Source organism: Lonchura striata, chromosome 18, assembly GCF_050655825.1.
Source record: "Lonchura striata isolate lonStrDom1 chromosome 18, ASM5065582v1, whole genome shotgun sequence".
Lineage (NCBI taxonomy): Eukaryota > Metazoa > Chordata > Aves > Passeriformes > Estrildidae > Lonchura > Lonchura striata.
In genome coordinates this window covers 12,355,817-12,376,256 of record NC_140720.1, presented here as the reverse complement: position 1 = coordinate 12,376,256, position 20,440 = coordinate 12,355,817, and the positions used below count along the sequence as shown (strand labels likewise).

The 20,440-nt window shown below is 46.1% G+C and overlaps 1 protein-coding gene across 2 annotated transcripts in view; it reads left to right on the top strand.

Annotated features, from left to right (window-relative positions):
* Window positions 1-20,440, top strand: part of MAP2K4 (mitogen-activated protein kinase kinase 4) — a 61,495-nt gene that overhangs the window by 27,765 nt on the left and 13,290 nt on the right. Inside the window, exons 3-5 of one of the 2 annotated variants that reach the window (XM_021538712.4) lie at window positions 1,895-1,990; window positions 7,432-7,606; window positions 16,882-17,001. In XM_021538712.4, coding sequence (XP_021394387.4) covers window positions 1,895-1,990; window positions 7,432-7,606; window positions 16,882-17,001 — 391 coding nt within the window. The remainder of the gene's footprint in view (window positions 1-1,894; window positions 1,991-7,431; window positions 7,607-16,881; window positions 17,002-20,440) is intronic. The other variant, XM_021538713.4, reaches the window with a different exon arrangement.

Genomic DNA, 20,440 nt, shown 5'->3' with positions numbered 1-20,440 from the left:
CAAAAATCCTGCCCTCTGGGAGTGTTGTCCAGATGTTCCTTGAGCTCTGGCAGCCCTGGGGCTGTGATCCATTCCCTGGCACGTTCAGTGCCCCACCACCCTCTGGGAGAAGAACTTTTTCCTAACATCCAACCTAAATCTAAACGGCCAAGCCAGTCTCCGGTGGATTATGACAACGCTGAACAGACATCTTTGTTGAGCCTGTTTTAATTCCTTCCTTCCTAAGATGAGCTTGGAATAAATCCAGGTGAGCAAATGATCCTTCATGCCTGGCATAAGTGGTGCTTTTGCAGAGACAAGTGTGGATCAGTTGGAAATAATTGTTTCTGATACCTCTTGCTCCAGCAGTGTGAAGGTGGTTGTCCTCTCTGAGGGGTACAGGGCTTGCGTTCTTTGCTCTCTGATATTCTAGGTGGGTATTTCACACCAGTAAAAAGGAGAACGGTGGTTGTCTAGGAACATTGGTTTAGTCAGCATCCTTGCAGAGCTTACAGCAAACCAGCTTTTGGCTCTGAAGGCTCAGTGAGAGCACCATGTCCCAGCAGCCATCACAGAGGAGCCCAGCATGGAAAATCTCACCACACTACTGGAGCCTGGGAATCTTCACCTGGTCTGCGCAAATCTTTTGTTTTAGAGAAGGGACATTTTAAAAAGAATTCAAATTTGGTCTACTTGGTCTTGCTACGAGCTCTTTTAGTCACCACACTGAATTAGCTGCATCTCTGAATAAGCAGTCTCTGTCTTGCAGTCAGGCGCTTCCTGTGTCTCCCATCTGTCCTTGTCTGCCACAGAAAGAAATACATGACCAGGTGCATTATTGGCAGTGAATTTCAGATTATTTCAGGCTGTGATGCTGCCCAAAGTTTGTGAGATACTGTTTGGTTGTATTTTTTTTTTTTTAATTCCAAAAGAGAAGTTGAACTTTTCCACACTTGGGATGTAATTTTTTTGTCCTACAGCAGTTTAAATTAGAAAATCACTTCTTTAGAATATTTGAAACTAAACCTTTCTTATAGTTGAATTAGCAGTGGTCTTTATCTGCACCTCTCAGGTGGTTCCTACAAGGAGCTGAGCAGAGCCCCTGGTTCCTTTGCTGGCCACGTGTCCGTGGCTGCAGTGGTCAGTGGTGCAAGGATCCAGGGCTTGTTCTCCACACAAAGCTTAGCAGAAGCCCATCTCAGCCAAGCTCCTCCAACTGCTCTGAGATAAGAGGTCCTCGTGTTGAGAAAGATTTATAGAGCTGGACATCTCGAGGGACTCTGAGATCCAGGATACAAATTTGTTCCTAGAGAAGTCTCAGTGCAGAGTAGTGATTAATTAACTCTTGTCAGTTGTAGGGCTCTGGAGGGAATAAGTAAGCATGTAGTTGTTCAATTCCTTCAGACTTATTTGGGAAAGGGTATCAGATGAATGGCAAGACCACCAGTCCTAGATTGGTGGATTCAGGATGGAAGCTTGATTTTTAATTTTTTTAAGGGAAAAGAAGTTGTTAGTAAGATCTGCCTTAGCACAAGAAAAGCAGAGCAGGGATGGTCAATGTGCCTCGAGGGAAGTAGCATGTCACTAACATACAGGTATTTGGCTAATAAGTTAATAATGCATGTTTCTAATTGTAGTAATAATACAGTTGGAAATAATAATTTTATTGCTGTAAGAAAACAAATTGCTTATGACTTAATCTGTTAAAATGAGCTCAAATCATCGGGTTCCACTTTGCCCCCAAGGAGGGGAGGTAGTTTAGGTGGAAATTGGAAGAAAAAGACCTGGCTGTGATTTGTACTGCTGAGTGCTCAGTGGGCAGTGTGACTAGCTGAGTATTGTGTTGTATGTTATTGTCTCATGTGATAACAGCACCATGTTTTCCTGTCATTTCCACAACTTTTCCTGGCTGAAGTGACACACAAGCAACCCTGGGTAGTAATCACATTGTCCCGTTCAGTTTCAAAAGGAGAGAAGCGGACCTCATCCAGAAACTTTCCAGCAGGCTACAGTAAGCTTTCCTGTCTGTTAGCCATTGTCAAATCTTCTCCATCCTGCAAAAATGGCATCTCTTAAAGTAATGAAATTGTCTCAGAAATAGTGTCATTTCATCGGGTGATTGCTGTGTAATAATGATTTTGCAAACTATTTCTGGTCTGTATTGAAGCTATTTGTTGATTCGTATGGCTGTGCTCGTGTCTGTTTGCTGTTCTCTCTCAGGGAGCCCAGGAGAGGAAATAAAAAGAATCAGCATTCTCAGAAGAGTTGCTTAAATTAATTAGCTCAGAGTTTTCCAGTGTTATCCTGAAGTTCTTGAATCCAGTTTAAGCTCAGAAATCCCAGCAATGGTGGGTTCATTGAATGTGCTGCAGTCTGGTTCATGGCTGAGTCAAAATGAGTTTGAGGTCTTCACCACTGTAGGTGGAGAGGTTTCCTTCATGTAAGGGCAGGGTTAATCAAAATCCATTGTAACTCAGTATTTTACCAGGGGAGCTTAATACAAAATACTGACATTTTAAAAGCCTCAGCCAAGCCCCATTGAAGCCAGGGAGACTCTGAGCACATGCTGGGCTGAGTTCTGGAAGGGCTGTGCCATCTTCCATTTTTTTGTTTCTATCTTAACCTTTTGGAGGAGCATAAAAAACCAGAGTAGTGCTAGGGAGAATTTCAGCCTTTTGGTCAGAAGGAAAGGGAGCAAATGTGCTTTGCTTTAATCTGGGTAGGTGCAAAACAATTTCCTTCCTTTGCCACATTTTCTGTATCTCTTCTTCGTGTCTAGGAATCTGTTCCTGAATATAATGAAGCCTCAGGATAGCTTACATGGATCAGAGCAAACCCAGATTAGCTTTGCCCCTCTTGCAAAGATGCTGTTCGTTTATGAAAAGCAATAATTTTTTTTCTTTTGAGAATCCAAAGATTTTGTGACAGCACCAGCATTTCCACCCCTCTAGGGAAAAAAAGGGAACATGTCTTCTGGAGACCTTTTCTAGTGAAATTCAAGCTAGAGTTGATATGGTTTTAGCATTGGCCTACAGGGTCTGAAAAAGGTTTTAGAAATGACACAGACTTTGAGGTAGAAGAAACAAAGCTCTCTAAAATCTCTCCAGGCTGTCTGAGGGTCTTGGTAGGAAGGTTTCAGCCACAGTCCTGAACTCTGTTTGTACTCTGAAGTTTCACAGTGTTGTTTGAACCCTGCAGTTTGCCTGGAAGCTTTTTTGTTAGGATTTACATTTTAGCTTTGGCTGATGGACCACAAATCAGTTTTTATAATGTCAGCCTTTTTATCAAGATTGTGGAAAAGAAGAATATATTCTCATTAACCCTAGTGAAAACAGGAGCTTTAGTGAGAGACTGCTGAGCTGAATCCAGCACCAGGCAGGCTTGGGAAGCACAGCTGGTTCGCTTGGATCTTTTTGCTTCTGCAGATTTTATTCATGTCAGCTGTGCCATCGAATATGTCAGCTTTTGGGCTCCTTTGAGTCCTGCAGAGCTCTCAGCAAAGTGACACAGAGGAGATAGGCAGCTACCTACATCTTTGTAGCCTTGCTTCATGTCTGTTGACTTTCAATTTTGCTTAAAAAAAAACCCCACCACCTTTTCTCTGCTTCTTTCAACAGTCCTCCTTTCCCATGCCAAGGAAATGCTTGTTTTTAAAAGCTGTGGCCTCCCTGCAGCTGGTTGTTAACAGCAGCCCTCGGGAAACTTCCACAGCCTGTCTGGGAGCTTCCCAAGGTGTCTGTGGGTCTGCACAGGAGATTTTTGGGGTCCTGTGGCTGTCACAGATGTTCCCAGGTGTGTCCAGCTGTGCAGCTTGTGGCGAGCAGCCCCGCGGCCGTGCCCGCCCGGCGGTGCCTGGCGCCAGCGCCCGCCCGCCTCCTGCCAGGCTGGACACAGCTCTGACAAAGGACAACTGTTTGGAGGAGTTGTTGTCCTGCTTGGTGCTCCTAATCCCTGGAATAACTGCTGTGACAAGCATAGCAACCATCTGCAGCGAGGCTGGCACATTGGTGCTTTTCAAGTGCAAGGATTGCAGCCACCTCCTCAGCCCCTTTTTTCTTGGCTTTTCAAAAAATTTCAAAAGATGGGGACCTGGAAGCTCAAGGCTTGGGTGAGTTGTCAGGAGCTGTAGTCGTTCCAAGGTGACTTTTGGAAACGCCACTTTTAACTGTTTGAAGAGTATTTAGGCCACTCCAGCTATTTATATTATTTTTTAAAATTCTGTATGAAGCCCCACGAGTCCATTTTACACATTCTGGGCACTTGGAGACTGTATTTCCAATTTTGCCCAACATTCCCAGCCTCAGAGAAGGTTGGATTGCACAGTTTAAAAACAAAATGGTAGGAGAAGGCACATATCTGCTGACTTTTGTGCAATCTCTGATGTGCACTAGCCCCAGGGACTGGGCACTAACTACTTTTTACCTTCACTAGACCCTGAGCTGTGTGGTTGTCCTGCTATTTTCTGCAGCAGGCTGCTGTAGTATCCAGAGCATTAGGATTTAGTGCAGGGTTTTTTGCATTTAGAGGCATGTCCACCCTATGGATTTATGTCTTCATACATCTGCAGCAGCACAAACATACAGATAGATGTCCTACAGTGGCAATTTAGTTCTTATTTCCTCAGATTTACATGAAAAAATTCCCAATTTAGATGAATGCAGAGAGTCTGTGTTCTTGATTTGCATTTTTTGGCGTGGTAATCCTTTGGGATTTTGATTTACACTGCAATATCTTATAAGTAGTTTTTTGACATTAAAAGCAATTGTTGTGTTCCAGTTATGACTCTTGGTGTGGGCCATGCTGCTTAAAGGAAAACTGCCCTGCTTGCATATGGCAAATCAGCTAAAGGAGCAAAACCTCTATTCAAGTATCTGTCACTCTGTCAGACTGGTAATTTGGTTATTTGGCCATTTCCCTGGGTATTTGAGAAGAGCTAAGCAGGAGCCGTGGTTGCGAGACGGGGCAGATGGCATCATAAATTCGTAATGGAAATGAAGCCAGGCTCCAGGAGGGGAGGGTTTGGGGCTGGGTGGGTATGGTCTGGCTGGATGCAAAGCCCTGGGGAGCAGCAGAGCCCTCGGTCAGCCCTGGGGAGGAGGGGATGCTCCCCAGCTCCCACCTTGGTCTGGCAGCTCGAGGCACCATCCTGCAGCTGCAGAACAATGGCTCAGATCTGCTTTCACACCACAGCTGGGGACACACAGGCTGCTTGTGTGACAGGGAAATCATGAATTCCAATTCACTTTCTCTTCTGATGTAGGGTCAGAAAAGCAAAGTTTCCTACTCTGAAAAACACAGGGAAGAGTGAAGAAGGGTTTAATTGCTTATTTGAATAAATTGCCTCAATGTTTAAATTTTTAACTCCATGAGAACTTTGATAGGAAATGTTGTTTTCAAACAAGAGCTGAAAAGGGAGCTCAGTCAGTAAAAACTCAATATTTCACCTCTCTGCTGCTTTTCCTCTGCTTTTTTGAAGAGGATTTAGCTCTCAAAGATTGTTCTCCTTTGTGCCCACCAGCTGGCAGGAGGTGAGGCAGGAAATGCCCATTTGTCTGTGCTTCCTTGGCATGGTGCTTCTCACCACCCTTCCTCCCTCAAAACAAGAACTATTTTTATGGCACTGACAAAACAGGGTGGTGGAGCTGTTAGAAAGAAACCAGCTGAGGACCTCCCAACAGAATCTGTCAGACACTTGGAACATGTGGAGGTCATGTTTCTTTTCTTTTTTTATTTTCCCCCATTTCTTTTTTCCTCTGTTCTTTTCTTTTTTGTAATTTTGCTGCTTTTTTTTCATGCCTTGCTTTTTAGTAAGCAATTTCCCAGGAGAGCCCCACTGAACGCAGGGTTTGTTTTGCACAGGAGCTCTGAGATGCCATCCATCCCACCTGTGCTGTGTTCTAGCACTATCAGGGTTTCCCAAATCATTTCTAAGTGCAGTGTAGGGGCACTGTAGGGAACAGCAGATGGAAATCTTGGGCTGGGCAGGTCAGAGAGCAGGAAACACCACGGCAGACACAGCCCAGCAGTGGGGAGAGGAGCTGCTCCCAAATCAAACAGGTCGAGGCTTCAGGACATGCAGCTGCTAACCCAAAGGGCAGCAGAGGAAACCATTTGAACTGTAGCTGCTCCAGTCAATTGGCCTTTTGCCCTCTCAAAACTGGGATCCCAATAAAACCCTGTGGTGGCTGGGTCCCAGCTGGGTGGTGTTTGCAGCTGCTGGTGACCAATATGGGATTTATCAGCGTGGAATCAGCCGTGACCTGTTTATTCCTCGGCTGATAAACTCGATGAGCTCCGTGTGTTTGGTGGAATCCTCCATGTGTGTTCTGCTCCTTGGGCCAGACCCTGGTCAGGCAAGTGGGGGCTGGATCAAATATCCACCGAGTTTGATAGATCTCTCCTGTGACAGGGGGGTCACAAGTACTCGTGTGCTTTAAAATCCGTGTGAGATCAGTGTGCCCTGCAGTGGGGACTGTCTGCATTGCTCTTAATGCATCTTGAAGGTGGAAAATGTGGGCTTTTGGCTTACTTTATGACTCAAGAAGTGTGAATCAGCTAATTAACTAATGAAAAACTGAAATTTTGCATGGCATTTTAAGATGAAAAGTGTTGCAAATACTTGTGCATTTCCTAATGCTAATTCAGTGGTAGCATTGCTGCATGTGAATGAGCCATTGGGGGGCACCTTTGAACTCTTCTGTTCACAAATTTTGGACATTCATCTGCTCCTTAGCTGGGCAAATCCTGGTGGCTTTGGTAGGGACAGGGTTTGCTTGAGAAAGTTAATTTAGGTGCTTGGTGATGACACACCTGAACAGGCAGATTTTGTTTTCATCTGTCATAAAGAACTTGTCTTGGTTTTTATAAATTATTGGCTCTTTATTTTATTTTGGATAAATTAAATTATTATCTAAATGTGTGGGGTTTGGGGGTTATTTTCTTTTTTAATTGGAGTTTTCCAATGAGGGCAAGTCTCAGTGGTTCACCCAGAAGAGCTTTGCATGTACTGACAGAATCCCAGCTGGAAGGGAGGCAGGTGCTGGGATGTGATGGTGTAGAGCAGCAGGAGCTTGGGGGAGATGGGGCTGGGAGTGTTCTTCAGGCTCTTGGTGCTGCATGTTACCAGATCCTGCTCACACCCTGATGTATTTTGTGCAAAGTAGAAAGAACTGTGTAAATGAGTGCTTCGAGTGACTCTATGAGACATATTGAATTTTATGCTGCAGCTGGAGAAATTGATCCTTAATTAAAGCTGTGGGCAAGTGTATGTCATTTTTGATTTAACATTTTCCCTCACCCCTCCACCCCCACCCCAACCAAAATCCTTTGTGGAGTCAGATTGTTGCTGTAGCTTTGTGAACCCCTCTCTTCTAATGTTTAATCAAGTGCTGAAAAGAGACATTTAAAGACTATTTAAAATGTGGAAAAATTGCTTCCCAATATTTTTGACAGAGAGAGACTGAGAACACACAGCATTGAATCATCAGGAAAATTGAAGATTTCCCCTGAGCAACATTGGGATTTTACAGCAGAGGACTTGAAAGACCTTGGAGAAATTGGACGAGGCGCTTATGGTTCTGTCAACAAAATGGTCCACAAACCAAGTGGGCAAATTATGGCAGTTAAAGTAGGTGATGCCCATCCTTACATTTGTACTTTAGTCCGTTGGGATGCAGTGTGATGGAGAATTAAGGTTCTTCCATCTAGCACCCATCTACTGCTCTGTTCTATTTATTTCTGGTGTAAAGGCTGCTGTTTGCTGAAAATACAGTGTATAATGGGCATGTTTTCAGGTGATTTGTGAAGTTCTCATAATTGCTGTGCCCTTTTCAAAATGTCTATCAGGAGCCTGCTGTTCTGAGGGGATCACACGTCTCTGGAGACTGATGATGGGGCACGGGCCTTTCACCTCTGGGTCACTGGTTCAGGTACAGCCTAGGCTGGTGGTAGGCACATCTCATAGCTTCTTGGTGTCTTTGGTGAAATAAGGTAATGGCTTAAAATTAGCTGTTTATATCAGCATGTGCCGTGGTGTGGCCTCTCCAGGAGGAGCTGGAATGGAGTGGATGTCCTCTAGGGAATGTTGTGCTCTTGCTGATGTATGATGGAGTGTCTGCTTTGTGCTCACCGTGTCAGACTGTCCTGGAGGTGGAAGGTGTAGCAGGTTTCTTGACTGTCCATTTTCTACTTCATGCTACCCCAGAACTCACCTTAGAATCAGGAACAGCCTCCTCTGCCTGCTGGGCAATAATTGCCTGTCTTGCCACAGCAGTGCTGCTCACTGAGCATCTTTGAGGAGCTGCTTGTCCATGGAGGTGGGCAGCAGCTGTTCTCTGTCTCTCTGGTCCTTTCCTTTGCTCACTGCAGGTTGCTAATGACATCTATCTTTAACTCTGTCGATGATATTAACTGTAAATGCTCTTATGGCTCCCAGGAGAAAGCAGAAGTGAGCTGTGTAGGAGCTGTGTTACTGTCTTTTCCAACTCTCTGTCTTCTTTGGAATATTCCCTGATCCAATCTGGAAACATTTGCCCCTGCTGGTCTCATATGCCAAGCAGACATATCTCAGCCCCAGCTCCAGCTGCTCTGAATGTAATTCCTGCCTGTCTCTAGTGTGTCAGGTTCCTGGAGTAACCCTCATCCTTTGATCTTCTCCAGTAAATACTGACTTCCTCACAGTGGTGGGATCACTCGTTAGGTCTCTTTGAGTGGTTTTGGTCACCATGCAGTGCTGTTTCAAGCTGGGGTTGAATCCCTGAAAGTCTCCAGTGGAGCTAGAGGTCACCTGTAGCTAAAGGCTGGTTTTTTAGAGTTGCCTTTGGTAGAACTCTTTGGTGTGTTTTGCAGGTGACAGGTTGAGAAACGTTGGTGTAGTGAAATGATTCCTGGACACCTCCATCTTCTCAGACTCAGGGTGTGTGACCTGGGTAGCTGTAGTTTTGCTGAGGGTGTGAAGGGGCACACCCCCAGAGCGGAGTGGCTGTTTCCCTGAGCTCTGCTGTGGCTACAGCTGTGCAGAGAAGGACTTTGTTGGATTGCCTCGTGTCATGGAGAAGGTGTGTCTGCTGGCACAGGGCTTCTCTTGTCCCACACTGTTTGCACAAGGGCTTTTCAGCATCCTAGGTGAGTCTTGTCGCTGTTGAGGGCCCGTGGTGCAGGTACAGCCATAGGGGAGGCAGAAGGCACCAGTTCTGTGTGCTTGAAACACGTGGCTGGAGATGCACAATGCAGCATGTTGAGCTGGCTCTCTCAGGGGATGAGATGGCTTCTGGGCTTGGGGGCTCACTTTTAAACAAATAAATCCAATTTGTTTACAGTGACTAAACTGTAAAATGTTAAAGTTGTGGGCTGGGCTGGTGCCATCTTCTTTTCTCTGACCCTATTTCTTTTGGGTGGACATGGCTGGGCCTGCCGGGGAAGAAAGATTGGAGGGTTTGGGCAACAGCATCATTTCTAAAACAGTAGTGGTAAGTGACTGTTCTGTTTGTCCCAGTGGGGAGAAAACACAAAATTGAGCAAAGGAAGACACATGGGTTGAACAGTCAGTGAAGCCTCCAAGGCAGCAGCAGCAATTCCCCAGACTGGATGGTGCAGTTCTTTGAGATGAAGTTTCAGGATGGGGCTAAGCTTGGGCTAGTGACTAGTTCATCCCACACTCCTCAGATTTTCCTTTCTCAGCCTCCTGATGCTTTTGAGGCAGCCATGGCTGTGCATTAATCTTCTTCTCCTCTGTCGTAATCTGTCTGTGCTGGGGACTGTTCCCCTCCTGCTCTCTCTTTCTCTCAAGCTTTGTGGTCCCTTCACTGTGGAACTGTTGCCTTCAGCCATGTGTTCTCCTTGGGCATAAAGCTCTTCTGGAAGAGAAGTTTGGGTAGGGGAACTGTGCTTTGTGAAGAGCTGTCAGTTTAGTGAGGTCTTGCCTGTGATCTCTGTGGCACCTGCAGCTCTGTGGTGTGGCACTGTGCTGGGGGCAGGTGGCAGGATCCCCTTACAGCTGGAGTGTGGAGCCACTGTCTGATTATTTGCTTTTGCTGCTGTCATTCCTGTGCTTCCCCAAGAGCAGCACCAGTGCTGCAGGCCAAGCATCCTTGGAAGGACATTCAGCACAAGAAAACAGCTTTATGGAAGCTGCAAGCCAAAAGTTGGCTGTTCTGTACTGCTCACTGGATGCAGAGAAAATTGGTACAGGGCCCTGTCCCAGCTGCTCCTCCATCCTTCTCCGCCACTCCCCAGATTTCCACTTCTGTTGCTGCAAATTCCCAGTGCAGTTAGGAAATTCCTACCCCGCTTCTGGAAGGGCTGTGTCCTGCTTGCAGCTACCATAAGCAGGCTTGTCATCCCATTCTACCACAGGGATATTCAAATCCTCCTTCTTCTGCAGGTGTGCAGCTTCAAACATTGCTCCTTTGGAGTCTTCCTGTGGCTGAAGGCAGCTCCTGCTGTGCCAGGCCAGCTGGGCACCTCTGGTCACTCATCCTGCTCCCCTCAAAGGGTGTGGCTGCCAGAGCATATCTTCAGATCTTGTTCCCAGCTCCTTTCTCTTGCTTTTTGTAGTCTGTCCTGCCTTTGCCCAAGGAACAGTTCCTTGAAGCTTTCCTGCTTGGGAAAGTTCAGTGTCACAGGGCACACGGGCTCCTGGGCCCCCAGCACAGCCTTTTTTTTGCTGCATGTCCAGTTTTTCTTACCCCTGAAGGAAAACAATTCCTGAGGGCTGAAATAGCACCAAAATAACTTGAGATCTGCAGGTGGAAGCACTGATTTCTTTCATTTTTCCCTGTAACTCATTTTGGACTATCAGCCCATGGGTCCTGGCAGATGCAATCTTGGTACCTTTAATGAGTCTCCTGGCATGGGCAGGGCTGCCAGGCCCTGGGTGAGTCAGGCTTTTCATCTGTGTTCCAGAGTCAGTAGAAAAGGAGGAAAATGAGCCTGAAATGAGCCTTGTTGTGTTGCTGGCTAAAACTACTGCAGCAAAGCTTCAGCTGGTGGAGCATGGCTGGGATGATGAGCTTTTGTCCTGCTCCTCCCTCTCCCTTAGCCTTGGTCATTCTCTGTGAATACTGATTTAATGCCAAAAACATTCTGTTCCTCTTTGGGAACGGGCTGGAGGCTGGAGTGGGCTGCAGGAGCAGGGACCTGGTCCTCCTGTTGCTGCCACCTGCAATTGTTTGTGCACCCTTATGCTTTCTGCCATAGAGAGCTATTTCCTACAGCTATCAGGAGGAGGGGGAGAGGTGTAGGAAAGAGGGGGATTTATGTCCAAACCTTTCTCATTTTTGCCCCTAGAAAATGTTGCATTATGTTCTCCTAGTCTTCCAAATTTTTATTTTGGAATAAAAATCGATCCTTTCATTCATAAGGTCACTTCCTTTCAGATCTTGCTGGAGATTCACCTTTTTACTCTGGGTCAACTGCCATCACAGTCTTCCTGTCACTGAAAATACCCTTTTCATTTTCTTAAGGGTTTTTTTGGCATATGAGGTCAAGATTTTTCCAGGTGAGAAAAAGAGCAGTCCAGTTTTGTCCAGTGCCAGATCTGGTTATGCAAACCAATAAATGCAAGGCAAGTTTGTATGCTGAATCCTCACCTTGTCAGGTTTCTCTTCCTGGATCCTCATTCTCCTGAGAAAAATCTCATTTCCTGGCTGGTGTCTGTCTGCTGCACCAGCTCTTTGTGATCTTGCCTGGTTGGGCTTCCAGTTCTACTCAATATCCTTTGATTTTGCTCCTGGTTTCTTGTTTTTGTGTTAGTCTGGTTTTTCCCAGCCTGTGACAGCCTGGGAGAGTGACTTGTGCCCATTGTCCTGAGCTTCCCACTGTGCAGAGAGCCCTGGTTCCTCCTCAGGATCTGCTCCAGTGCTGTCCTGCTTTGGTCTGAGAGGCTCCACAGTAGGTGCAATTCTCCAGCCCTTTTTGTCTTTGCCCTCCAGCATCACCACATGGTGTTGTCCCAGCTGCTCCAAGGACTCTTGTTCTGTGAGGGTATCACAAATTAGAGGCACATTAAGAAGCCCCATTTACTTGGAGGAAGTGTTTTCTTGGAAAACTCACCCAGCTTATGGGGCTTGTAATTTCTGGCCTGTGGCCTGAGGTTTCCTTTTGGCCCTGGTGAGAGTTCACACAAAAAGGATGCTCTAAAAGATCCCTGGAATATGAAAAAAAAAAAAAAGCCCAAACTGTAATGAAAGTTGGGGAGCATTCTTCCAGTTAGAGCAGGATGCTCTGCTTTGCACTGAAATGCTGTACATGGTGGGTTTTATTAGCCAGGGTACTTCACAGTGCCTCTGGGAGGCTGGGAAAGCTGCTTGTTTGAAAAGTTCCTACAATAAATAAGAACATATTTACAATAGTCAACCCTTGATGTGTCCTGAGCACCTGGTGTTCCTGGCAGGGCTGTCTGAGCCTCAGGCTCAGGCAGGAGATCTTCACCTGCTCCTCACCTCTTCTGTTCTGCAGCTGGGAACACTTCAGACATCTGGGCTTCAACATCAGCAGCTTCTCCCAGTTTTGTTTCAATCAGTTCAGCTGGGTGAGAAATAATCACCCAGAGATGAGTGGAGTGGTTTGTGCTTTGGTTGACCTTCAAGGTTTTTATCACAGCCCCATGGAAGCATCTTGCACTTCTTTTTAATTGAATTGATTTTCTGTCAGGGATGGTTCAGCTAGAAGAGTAACCCATCTGGGGAGAGGGTGATTTTGCCACAGTGTTCAATTTTCCCCCACCTCAAAAGAAGGTGATTTTCATCTGTAGGCCAGAATTTTCTGTGCCTTCCAATATCCTCAGCCTGGCTGACTTAGGCCCACTGCAGTATTGCCTAGTCCAGCCTCCAGTTACAGTCAGTGTCCTCTACAGTCACAGTTTTTGCTTTAGTTTAACAATATTTGTGCTCCACTTGTTCTCTGAACTTTTCCGAAGGAAATCAGAAGCATTTTCAAGATCAGTTGGGTAATTGGAAGTGTCAAACCCATGGGCCCATAAAAGATCCCTGTTGTTCCTGGGGAAGCCAGCGGGCCATGGAGCTGTTTCTTATTCTGAGCAGTGTGTCTTGTACATCATTTTGGGAGTCAGGGCTTGTTCTCTCATCCACAGCTTCAAACCAGAAATTCCTGTTTGACTTTCTCAGGTTTCTCAATGGCAGTCTCACAACTTCAGGAGGTTGCTAAGTATCAAATGCCTCTGAGAGCAGAATTTTAACATTTATTGATACCTCCATGATTCCTCCATCCTTTCCCAGATGTCTGATAGCCCATAAAGACCCATCAGAATGATACATTTGTATATTGAGCTCCATCCAGGGGCAAGTTTCTCTGTCCTTTCCTTGTCCATATGACTTCCAAAGAGAAGTCTTGGGGTTTTATTGCCAAACCATCATTGTAATTCTTCACACAGTTGAGTGACACCTTCAGAATTTTCTTTTTCAGTCATTTGTTTAGGTCTGCTGGCTGAGAGCTGGGGAAACCAGTGTTCCCAGTCCTGCTGGAAGGGCAGCTAGGGAGGGAGTGGATGAGTAAGAGCTGAAAAGGAACGGTGAGAAAGAGTTAGAGCCTCACCACAGGAGGTGGGAAGCTACTTGTGATCTACTTCAGTCACCATTAAACGTGTTTCAGATGGGGAGATAGAGATTCCCATCCTCACAGGGACTGGGCAAACCCTCCTTTTGCTGCTGGTTTGTTGTCCCAAATCCCTGCCATCCCATGGAAGGAGCACTCCTCCCATGGCACTGCCAGGCACTGCAGTGCTGAGCTTTCTGCTGAGGACACAGGTGAGCCCCGTGCTCAGGGCAGTTCTGGATTGTCTCACAGCTCAAGGAGTTGAGTTTCAGTTCAGTGTTTACAGCTTTTTTTATTCCTTTTCCTTTTTTTGTTTTTTTTTTTTTCAACCAGTCACTTCATGCTGCACCTGAATCTTTCTGTGTGCATATTGGAGCTGCATGATGTCTCTTCTGTTTTGGGTCAGGTTTCTGGAATCTGCCTGGTTTTAGGTTTCAGGGTGCCACAATCCACAGAGACTGTGCTTTTGCTGTTGATGCTACCCAGAGCATGGCCTCTTCTTCCTGGTGTTGAAAGGCTTTGTCCTAACCTGTGTTTGAATAAAAAGGGCCAGAGAATTTTATCCTAAGAGGATTTGATACAGTTTAAATTGGAGGCCAACAAGGAATTGCTAAAAAGGAGACTCCATAAGCTTCTACTGCAAATCCCCCTTTTTCTGTCTGTGGCTTGTTTGGCCGTGGGGTCACTTAGCAGTGACTTGTCAATGGCTGCCTGCAGGAAGGTGACTGGGCTGAGGTCTGTAAGGCCTGAAGTGAAGTCAGCCCCTGTCCATCCCTGTCTCAAATGCTGCTTCAAGCAGCTGCCTCACCTTGTGTCTTCCTCCCCTGCCATGTCCCATGTTCTTGTGGAGTGTGTCTGTGGGAGCTGCTGCAGTGCTTTGCACCATGCCTTGGGTTTAGGCAGGCTGTATCATGGCTCACGTGCTGTTTGGGTTCTGACTGCTGTTGACTTTCCTCTCTTCCCTGTTCTGCTGCTGAGCTGGGAGTTCTGGGCTGCAGCAGGCTCCCTGGCACGCTGCAGCTGAGCAGAGCCACCATGTCCAGCCTGGGCTGACCCTGTCTGTGTGCTGTACTGCATGCTGCTCCTCAGAGCTCTCCCTTTCTCTTGATTTTGCCAGTCTCCAGCACTGTTGTATGAGATTTGTATCACAGCATTCCTTTCACTCTCTGAAGCAGTATTTGTTGTAATGTCCATGTTGGCTTCTCAAGCTGTCCTCTGCCCTGTAGCTGACCCACTGTCTGTGCTCTGGGTGCTCTGCCAGCCCTTTCTTGCTGGGAGCTCGTGTTTGAGAAGAGGAGTGTTTGGGTTCAGTGTTGTTCTGGAGTGCCATTAATATCACCTCCACCATACAGAGTGTATTTCACATGGTTTGCAGTGCTGGAGAAGTAACAGAGAGGAGGAATGTCAGAGGTGGGAGGAGAAGAGGTGGACTTTGAGCAGGATGCTGTGGGGCTGGCTGTGACAGATTGTGCAGGTGCAAGGGGAATGCAGAGCAGGGCTGGGACAAGTCTCAGAGGACCAGGAAAGAGGCTTTTTTGGAGACAGACGTGGAGTGGGCACAGAAGGAGAACACAAGTTACAATATGGAGAAAATCTTCTCGTTCCTCACCAGAGGTGACGTTTTCAGTGTGGATCATGTCTCGGTGAGAGGCTGAACTGTTGGTTGTAGGTCTCGCCGTGGTGGCTTTGGCTTCTATCACCTTCTCTGGAGGTCAGAGCAGTGGCATTTCCATCCACACAGTGCTGCTGGTGTGTCACTTGGAGAGAGACATTCACTCTGCTGGCCTTCAGCCTCTCGGGGGGATTGAGAGCAGGACACAGCCAGTGGCTGGCTGAGCTCGTGTGACACAGACCTGAACCAGTGACCTGGAGGTGAAGTGTTTTAGGTCCATTCCTGGCCCGTTGAGCTGCTTCTTTCTCTGTTGGTGGCACAGAACTCCACCTCACAGATATTATGGACTGTGGGTGCTGGATAAGTCTCTTGACAGGTCCCCAAGAACTCTAGAATTCACAGGGTGGGAAAATGGCAATATAAACATATTATTTACTGGTCTAGACCAAACTAGAGGTGCTAGAACATTAAGAGCAAGTGGTTAAATACCAAAATACCAGGATGCACTACAGGTAAGGAAAATTACAGTGTCAATACTGTCCTTGTTTTGTATGGTTCATCACAAAATAAGTCCTAAAGTGCATAAGGGTGCACTGTTTCACATGTGGTGCTATATAAATGGCCAGCTTTGAAAGTACCTTCACTCACCTAGCCTGGGCTGGCTGATGTGTGTGGTCCTGATGCCACCAGCAGTTGCCCACGGGGCCATAGTATTGGTGAAATGGGTGTTAGTATCTTGCAGATTTTTTCCACAAGCTTGAATAAATTTTCTTTCATGGGTAGCCATGTAGTTTTTGTCCCTGAGGATGGTCCTGGCTACCTCTGTTGCTTTGGATTTCTTGCCAGATATTTTTTACTTGTTTTTTTTAATGGTTTTTCAACATGAGTCACAGCTTCAGGATCACGATTTCCTCACTTGTGATTCAGAGAATGTATTAATTAGTGCAAGATGTTAAATATATCTGTGAAATTACATGAAAAATTGTATGGTCATCTCTATCCTTCATTTAACCAGTTTCATGTTTGAAAATGGACAATTTTCTGTTTTCAAATGTGCACTGTTCTTTCAAGCCCAAATGAAACTTTTTAATATATACAGTGTATAGTGTGTGTATACATATATATCTCTATATACACATGGGGTATGTAGCTATATAAACTATGTTTTGTACTGTTTTGGTGTTCCCTCAGCCAGTACTAGGTGAAGGATTGTTAGTTTTAGGAGAAGAGCTCACAGGGCTGCTGCCCATCATTAACATTACCAGAGAAATGTGTTCCCTGGGTTATGTGGCAGTCCCTTCTCCCCAGCCATGGTGGAGGCTGTGGAAGGAGCCTTTTTCTTCTGTGCTTAGAAATTTTAAACATCATATTCCTTGGTTAAATTTCAAACCAGTCTTCAAGCCCCTTCCAACATGGCTAAGAACTGTGTGGGAATTTGTTTTGAAATGAAAGCCTGGATGTGGTGTTTTGCTGTACTTTTCAATGAAATTTCAGCTCTTTAATTTCTTCCTGACATTTCATCTGAAAATGTTGATGCTTATGTGAGGACTGAGGGCTTTATAATCTGATTAAACAGCTTTAGGAGTGTTCAGTTCCATTTCTTATTTGAGAGCACTGCTTGATTCTCTATTTTGGGCACACTTGGGTTTGGGGTCCTGGTCACTCTTCTCCACCAGCAGGGCTGAGGGTGCAGTAATGGCATGGAAGTGATGAAGTCTCTGCCACTCTTCCTCTTTCAGAGAATTCGGTCGACAGTGGATGAAAAGGAGCAGAAGCAGCTTCTGATGGACCTTGATGTAGTGATGAGAAGCAGTGACTGCCCGTATATTGTTCAGTTTTATGGCGCGCTCTTCAGAGAGGTGGGCACCCCAAACTTGCTGCACTTCTAGCAGAGTTTGGGTTTTACCTTGTTTTTTTTTTTTTCCCCTTTGTAATTTCAAACTCATGCTAAGGAGGAGAAAATTGATTGAAGTTAGATTTCTTGGTTCTCCACTTTTACTCCATGGTGTTTAGCCAGGAGACTCAGCACTTCTGGGCAATCATTTGTTCCCTTTGAAACAGGAGTTTTGGAGAAGATGAATGTTGAAATCTCCTTCCTCCTGTATCTCCTCTGCAGGCTTGGAATATCCCTGCTCCTGTAATTGCTCAGTTGTTGAAACTGCCACAGTGTAGGGGGACAGACATGGAATCCTTGCCTGTTTCCCATTGCTTCAGCACAAATCCAGTACCTCTGCTCAAGGGAAGGAGGAAAATAGAGACCTAAGGGCTGCAGGTGGTCTTTGGGGATTATCAGGCATAGCAGCCTGCGCAGAGTCTTGTGGGGTTTTACTGGAAAACATTTAGAGGGAGGTCAGTGTTGCAGGTAAAACCCAAAACTGTGTCTGAATATTTAATTCCTGCTTCTAGAGAGTCTGCCTCTCTAATTTTTCCAGGTCACTCCTCTGGCTTTAAATCTCATTCTCTAAAATAAGCATAGTAATCCTTCCTTTTCCCATGCTCTGCCTTTTCTGATGTTTTTGAACACAGAGCCATTTTGGGCCAGCAGGCATTGCCCATGTTCACACCGTGCAAGCTCCTACCATGTGTGGTAGGAGCTTGGCTGGAAATTTCCAGCTTTGCTAAGATAAAGGTGGCAAGGCTGTCAGCTGGTGTGAGGAAAGGTCTGTGGACAAAAGAGTGTCTTACCAGATGCTGCTGAGCAGCATGCTCAGAGCTGTGCAAGCCTGTCACCTTTCAGCTCTGGACACATCCCAGGGTGTAAATGTAAATATAAACAATAGAAAAACTTACCTTAATCAGCACCCAGATGTTTGCTTGGCTTCATTCTTTGTCATGTCCAAAAATCTCATCCTCCTGCAGCCAGGCAGGGCTCCCAAGGCTCCTTGCATGCTCTGTCTGGGAAAGGTTTTGCTGGTATTGCTCTGGTTGGAGTGAAATCCCCTTTTCCCCCTTCAACATGAGTGGTGTTTGCTTCAGAGATGAAAGCAGCTCCTCTCCTTGGTCCCTCACTGCCTGGGGATGCTCCAAGTCACATTCCTCAGGGGCACACAGGGTGAGCTGGGAGGCTTCCATAAAGTTTTCTGTCTTGTCTTATTAATTACTTGTTCTAATATTAAGTAGAATCTTAATCTTCTAAACATAGCAAGGTATGACATCAGAGAAGCACAGAAAGGGAAAAAAGGAATTTCACCAGGATGTTTGGATCTGCCTGACCCCCCATCTGCTTATCAGATCTGTTCTCAAATAACTGTGAAAGATCCAGGTCACTGCTGCACCATCCCCTGAGGTGTAAGAGCTCATGGGACATTGGTAAAGACCAAAACTCTCTCAGGAAATCTCCAGCAAACAATATAAAACAAAGCTCTTTGTTCCAGCACTTCAAGGTGAAAAGTAAGGAAATCCTTTTGGGATTCGCTACCCTGAGCTGGGTTTCAGGTTCTCTGGCTATGGATGGAGCACCAGTGAAAAATCTTCTTTGCCTGCTTCTAAAAGGTGAAAGACTTCATATGAGCCTCTTTAGGGGAGTTGAACAGGCTGAAGAGGCAGCTTGTGCAGTCAGAGGGCTGGCAGGATGCAGGCAGCCCCAGGAGAAGCAGCAGGGCAGCTGGCACAAAGGGAAGGCAGGCAGCCTTCCACAACAGGGCGTGTTTGATGTGGAGAGGCAGAGCTAAGCTCTGGGATCCTGAGTTTGGGAATACTAAACCAAATTGGGTAAAATTATGCAAAGTCTTACTTTGTAGCCAGATAAGCAGCCAGGGAAGTAGCTGTGAACACAAGTTCCTGTGAATACCTGCAGTTTGATTTGGAAAGGCAGGAAATACTACACAAAAAATTTATGTAGTTGTATTTTCTCTTGCTTGTTCCACATTTTGTGATAGGAGAGTCTTCTCTAGGCCATGCTTGTCCCTCAGCAGGCAGCACCCGAACCTTCATCTCTTGCTGCCTGTTCTTCAGTCAGGAGGGACATTTCTGTCAGTGTATGTCTGTGCATGTGATGGAATGTGTAACAGTTGATTGCCAGGTACAGGACTTCAGCTCATTGGCACCCATTAAATGAGATGAAATTGCCTGGTCAAAGAACAAAATTGAAAAAGTAAAAGACAGTGTTTCATGGAACCAGGGGCTTCAGTGCACCATGGCCAGGACATGGTTTGCTTTTTGGGCTACAAGCACATGTTACCAGCTCATGTCCAATTTTTCATTCACCATTATCTCCCAGCCCTTCTCCTCAGGGCTGCTCTAAATCCCATCATCATTATACTGGTAGGTGCCCTGATGCAAGTGCAGGATCTTACATTTACTGAATTTTGTGGGGCTCCCACTGGCCCCAGGGACCAGGTTTTTCCATCCTGCACTCAGGAGTGCCCAGAGTCCTGCTGGTGCACACAGATCTGATTGAAGAGGGTCTGGCTAGTCATGCTCATGTGCTTCCTCTCAAGGCTCTATTTGCTAGATGGGGGAAGAAAAAAAATTTAAAAATTGGTTGACAGGGATTCTTCGAACATTTCATTTGAGTCCCTCCTTGTGAGAAAGGAGCTGTGGACTGAGCCCACAGTGCTGCACTGGGACCCCCAAGACTTTGGCCCTGAGCATGGCTGGTTTAAGAGGTTTTTAGGTCTGAGAAAATAAAAATGGTCTTCTTTACCTGCCTGTCTGCTACAAGCTTTACAGCTGCTCTGGTTTGCAACAGTACTTGTAAAGCTGGGAATGTTTGGGTAGTTACCATGACCCACACTAGTGGCTCTTCAAAGTACCTGTTCTGATTGTGTTTCTCTTTAAGAGGGGAAGAGGAAAGAAGCCTTATTTGACTTGGGATCTCAGGAGTGACTCCTACACAGTGCAAGTGTAGCTGAGCCAAGTTTAAACCAATAAGTTCAATACTTGATAAAAGTATTCAATGAAAAATTCATTGCAAGCTGCAGAACATGCCCAGGAAGCTGGGTAAATCAGCCCATGGGGAACTTCTGCTGGCAGGAGAGAAGAGCTGGGATGGATGTGTTGGTAGCACAGTGCAGGGCTGGTGTGAATTGCTGGCACAGTTGTTTGCTGTTGATGCACCTCATGCTGGTTTTATGGAAATCCTTGACTGTGCTGCCATCCCTCAGCCCATCTGTCCCCCTGTCAGTCCCTGGTCTGTAGGAAAGGTGTCCTGTGTGCCATGTAAGTACATGGTGGTGGTGGTGACATTTGTCAGCCTCTCTCACTGCTGTAGCTGCCACTTGCAGAAAGAGCTGGCTGCCCCTGCAGTGGGCAGATGTGATAAACCTTCAGCATTTCCATCACAGAGTGGTGGGTGTT